At 36.9% G+C, this 6,058-nt stretch overlaps 1 protein-coding gene across 1 annotated transcript in view; it reads right to left on the bottom strand.

Annotated features, from left to right (window-relative positions):
* Positions 2,342-6,058, bottom strand: part of LOC109825263 (zinc finger CCCH domain-containing protein 56-like) — a 4,092-nt gene continuing 375 nt past the window's right edge. The window contains 3 exon segments of the mRNA XM_020392082.1: positions 2,342-3,253; positions 4,496-4,847; positions 4,849-5,283. Coding sequence (XP_020247671.1) covers positions 2,973-3,253; positions 4,496-4,847; positions 4,849-5,277 — 1,062 coding nt within the window. The 5' untranslated portion in view covers positions 5,278-5,283 and the 3' untranslated portion in view covers positions 2,342-2,972.

Consider the following 6,058-nt stretch of genomic DNA (forward strand, 5'->3'; position numbering starts at 1 on the left):
GAAAGCCCTGTTCTTCTAAAGCCAATTTTAAATTTCTTACAACTTTACTAGAGGAGGAATATTTCAGTTCAAAAAAAATGACTATTCAACTGAAAAATGAATAGAGGTATTAAACTATTAATAATATCACCATACCAGGCCTCCTTGCACATAAAAATCATTTTGTTCATACCTTTACAGATACACCACCATGTGATAGGAAAGATGGTTAACCAGATACATCTGTCTTCAGACATGAAAATAAAAAATAAAAAATAAAAAATAACAAAATAATTTCCTATAGAATTGAAGAGCTCAGTAAATGAAGTTGAGGACACAGGTTTCATCAGCTCTTTAAAGTATAGCCCAACATTTGAACAAAGTGGCAACAAAAAAAGACATGATCAGCATCTTCATTTGTAATTCCACGAGAAACACAATTGATATTCCCTTGCCATACTTTTTTGAATAAATTGGACTTAGTGTTGAGCTTATTCCGAGATAGAAGCCATGTGAAAACTCTTAACTTTGCTAGGAAGGATGGGATTTCAGATCACTTGTAGAACTGAGATATAATACCCCTTCTGTTACTTATACAAAGAATCAACTTTAAACTCTTTCTCAATTGGTAAGAGACCAAGTGGGATTATCATGATTAGAAGAAGGGACAAAGGAGCTTAAAAGTTGCACGAGCTGCTGCTTCTCAACAGTACTATGATCAGACCAAGCTCGTCTCAACTGAGGATGCCAAATCCAAGTACCATTGTGATGAAAATCCCTGACTTCTAACAGGGACACGTTTAGACCATGCAAAATCATAAAGTGCAAGAAAAAATGCTTGCCAAAGAGTTATTTCCTGTCCACTTATCTTCCCAAAAATCTAATAGATTTTCCATCTCTAATTTACATTTTAATTAATAAAGGAAGAGAAAGGGTCCTTAATCAGGGATACATTCTTCCAGAAGAAAGAATGAGCTTGAAGAGAGAATAAACATTACAGAAAGGAGTCTCTATTATCGTATAGAGTTAAGAATAAGACCAGAGAGGGAATCATGTTTAATAGCTTTCCAAATACATTTAGAAAGAAAAGCTTTATTTAACAACTCAAGATTGATGACCCCCAAGCCTCCCTCTTCCTTACTCAGACAAACTACTTCCCACTTGACAAGGCATTTGTAAGATTTAGCATCAGTAACAGCCCCCATAAGAAATTTCTCCTGATTTCATCAATATCTCCCTAATAAGTCAACATGGAAGTTTGTCTAGAATAGGTACGATAAAACAGAGCTTATAAGAACAATTCTCCCTCCAATAGAAAAATTGCTATTCTTCCGCAAAGAAAGTGTGTTCCAGTTTATCTAGAATAGGTTGCCAATCCATTCTAGAAAGCTTACCAAAATCTATGGGAAAGACCCAAATATTTGATAGGGAGGGAATCTTTGCTTACAATTAAGACAATTAGCAAGTCTAGAGCCTTTATTTGGTAATTTACCAAAATAGTTAAGGGGAGTTTTAGCATAGTTAATGCTTAACCCAGACACATTGTTAACTAAAATAGAAAATGCTGAGGACAGATATGCCATGCAAAGAAGCTTTAGAGAGAATAACCAATTTGACACCTCAAACAACCTCATTTAAATCAAGCCTAATATGCCATGTTCACCTCCTATGGTTAGATTAATTGCTACTAAATAGAGTAAATTCCAGTCAATTAAACAGAGTCCAGCATGCCCTTATGTTGAACATAATGATGTCTGATAGCTTAACTGCTGCCAAGAAGAAGATTGCTCATAATGTGTCGCCATGAAAAATAAGTTAATATAAATTGGAATATTGGTGAAACCACGCCAGTAAAACAAACTTGAGGACAGAAAATTGTCAGATGAAATGTTTCCATATTCTCATTATTTTCTATAGCCATTATGAAGAGATGTACTTTCTAAGAAGCGAACTTTTTTCTTATTGGCAATTTAACATCAAACTTTTAAGACTAAAAAGAAAATAGAAGTTGAGATCACCTCATATGACTAACTTATGCAAAGCAGGCTGACGAACACTAATTACTGCATAACTACTAAAGTTTTCTACATTGATACAAATAAGTCATCCTCTGAGCAGACAGTAGTGGAGACGAATGAAACTGTCATCTCAAACCCTTGTTGCAGATAAAATAAATGGAAAAGTTTATATCTAATCAATACTAAAGGGGTTATTTCACCTATTCAAAGAAAAGGAAAAAAAAACACGTTTCAGGTTGGAAAGTTTCTCTTGCACAAGTTGAAAATATTTGAGCTCGATAAAGGTAAAATATGTTTCAACTCAAGAATAGCTAACGAGACGGACACAAAGGAAACCTTTAACAGATTGTGAAAACCACAGGAAACTGTTTAAATGTTTCCTAACTGTTTGTATTAACTCATGTCTTACAACTTACATCAACATAGCCAAAGCAAACTGGCTTCTTTTACTTTCAGTTATCAAGTTACAAAAACAGAGCATGGAATAGGGACAATAAACCACTTTCACTACGTGCACATTTGAAAATAGAAAATCAGATAAACTTACGCATCTGTCTCAATAACATCACAACTATAACATGCAGACTAACATACAACTCTTAACATGCAGACTAACATACAACTCTTAACATATGTCATACCTTATACCGGTCCAAAAGATGAAAGCAGGAAACTTTTGCATCAACTATATCCTCCAATAACTTTGGCTTGTCGAAGTGTTTTCATAATAGTCAAGACAGCAATTCACATAGCTATCTGGTTCTACCAAAGAAATTTGCACACGAGAAGAGTTATTATATATAAACTCTCTGGAGCGAGTGAAAATAACTTACTGAATCCTGCTGTTTATTGAAGGTTCATGTGGATGCAATACAATTGAAGAAGGCACCATTTCTGCGTCTCCCAATTTCATTATAAATTATGGGAGAAACATCTCCCCATTTCGAGGTGCCTTGTATTCGCTAGGCAGCAGTGCTACTCGAGGTCCTCAAGCCAATCACCATAAATTCTGCTAATCTTATCAGGACCTTTCCACTTCTGAAAAGGCCTCTGTCCTTGCCTCTGACTGCCAACAGCAGTCCTCTGAGCAGGAACTCCCATATGATAAACATCTGGATGTGGAATTGATGTGTTAGACGCCACAACAACATCTGAGTGAGCCTTTACTGACGCACCAGCCTGCTTTGAGTCTGTTGCTGCTGAAGTAATGTCTCTACCATCTGTCTCTACAAGCCCCCCACCATATCGATGAAGTTCTGCACCACAAAGTTTTTGATTCGTGTTAACACCAGAATAACTAAAAGAAAGAGAAAAACCTATCTTTCAGCTATTATTATTGTACCATATAACTCATCATGCCTCTAAGACTTAAACAACATTAGAACTAATCTAATAATCATAGTTTGTCGGAAGCGTAAATTCTATTCCTGGACATAATTTATAGGAACAAAAATCTTGTTAGATGTAAATGTTTGATGTGGATTGCATATGTTCACCATGTAATCCAAAAATTTTTGTGCAAAGGGAGCAGGATAAGTACACCTAAAGATAGGCAAGAGATCCCCACTTCTTCACCTTCTACTATCCCTAGGAAGAATACAGGGAGGAATAAATAACCGCTACATGTAGGAGTACGGGATGCTGTAGGAGAACATAGGAAGCAGGGCATCTTCATGAATGCCTATATATATCTCAAAAGAAGGCCTACAAACACGGCACTGCATTTGGGCCTGTGGGTTCCCCTTATAAACCCAACAATTATGTTAAGTAATTTACAGTTTACAGTGCGTATTGTCTAGAGTTAATTCAGGGCTTAAAATTTGCAGTCAAAGAAGAAGGGCCTACAGCAATGAGCGCCCGATAAATAGAGACTATACGCATCTACAGTGAACACTGCAACACCATTAGAGATGGAGAATAGTATCTAGATATCTAAGATTGATTGCACAAATCATGAGCAATGAAGTAGTATCAGGACTTTTAACACATATGATGCATCAATTAGCTTAAAACGCCATGGAATTGACATCATCTGTAGGTACTCATTAAGAACATCCAGGCATATATCAATAAAAGATACATATTATTGTTATTTGCCTTCCAGGGAGGTGAGGAGGCTCACTGATAATAACATATTAGGCCCTTCAGAGTTCAGAATAACTATCAAGAACCACATATGACTCAGTTGAATTCGAGTAGCCCAAGAATTAGCATGAAATGTAACTGTTCAGTTTAAGGAATATTTTAATTATATAAATCACTGTATCCCTTAGGCTGTGTATCAGTAATGTTTGGGGCCAGCAAGTTCTAACCTGAGGCAAGAAAGAGTTATAGAACAAATCTCAAAAGCCGCTAAGCATATCTATTTTACTGGTCAAACAATTGAACTCTATGTAACTAACAGAAACCTAATTTCCCTGTAGTAAGCACTAAGCATGAGTCTATGGGATAAACAAATAGGGAAGATTTGTGACCTAGAATATCATTTGAGTAGGTACCTGCTGCCCCATGAGCAAAGTGACACTTGCTACCAAATGGGCAATACCCAGTCATCTCCCACTTATTACAAATTCTTGTCTTCCAATTTGAAGGCTTCTGACTTGAACCATTAGCGGCAGTTCCATACCCTCCACCCCCAACTGTAGGTGAAAGACTTATTGCTACACTCTCACGGGCTTTTGATTGTTCATCATGCAAGAAGGTGCACATATCACCATAAGGGCACCCCTCTTCTGTATAAAATTTCTTGCAGTGTCTTCCTTTATAGGACCTCTGTCCCTCTCCCACCAACATAGAGGAGGTCAATATAGGGATTTGATGCTCCTCCCTCGGCTCTGATGCCTCATCATGTGCCGCCATGTGCCGCCACAATCTCCTGCCAATTTGGAGGGGGCGGCCGGAGCTCTTCCATCCCGTGAGCGAAATTGCAGTTTGTGATGTAAGGGCAAGTCCCAGCACGAAACTTGCAGCAGAGTTTCGTTTTAAAAAACATCTTTCCTATGGCCTTTGACTTACTTGTTGATCCATTCAACTGGGCATCATTCTGAGAAGAACCTCGAGATTTCTTGCTGGGAGGCTGCTCGCTTCCAGCCCGAGATTGGCTGAAGTTTGAGATGGAATCTGAGGAAGGCTCAGCATTCCAAACCTGATAGTCATCCTCGGTTGCCCATATTGATTGATCATTGGATGGAGGCATCCAGGCATTACTACCGCCGGTACTGGAAGCTTCTGGAATGATCTCAATAGCATTGCTGCCAGAATATCTACCTCCATAATCCATTTGCAACTATTGGACGAAAGAAAATGATACATTAAAAGAATCAAATATTTAGTATTTAATTTATCAAACCATAAAACTTATAGGAGTAAATAAATGGTCATAGAGATTCAAACACAAGAGCATAGTTAGCACACTGACATTTAAATAAATGAAACTTTGCTCATATAATTGCGAAAATCACAAAAAGCATAAAACACAGACAAATACAATTTGACAGATGCTTACAAAAAGACAAAGTAAACCCAACTCAACATCCAAAATCCAGGTACAGTTATTTGAAATACAGTTTAAGAATATCATGTACCATAAATGACAGTAGTAACAGGACCCAACACAAATCCTTCGCAAAAAACTAAGTGGCCAACAAAGAATGAAGGACAAGGCATTGTCTGTAAGTTTTTGTATGAACCTTTAATAGGGAAAATATAAAGAAATACTGCTCTACCCAAACAAAGTTGAATAACCAGAATTCTAAATTAAATTGATAGAGTCCTAACTATCAGTAAGACTGAAATGGGTTTTGCGGAGGGAAAAACCTAACTTTTGTATTATTAATGAGTCCCAGTTATGGAAATTGCATTAAAACATTTTGGCAGCTAAAATCAGTTTCGTGTTTTTTACAATGATTGCCCGAGTTCTCTCAAAAGAGGACCTAAATCTCATAGGATCCAATCATGATCAACACCATCGTAATATTCATCAAAATTGCCACTTAATTACTTAAACAATCCAAACCTTCAATAAACGAGAGATCAAGACGCTGTTTTAAAAACCAAACGCA

The sequence above is a fragment of the Asparagus officinalis genome, chromosome 1 (assembly GCF_001876935.1).
Source record: "Asparagus officinalis chromosome 1, Aspof.V1, whole genome shotgun sequence".
NCBI classification, from domain to species: domain Eukaryota; kingdom Viridiplantae; phylum Streptophyta; class Magnoliopsida; order Asparagales; family Asparagaceae; genus Asparagus; species Asparagus officinalis.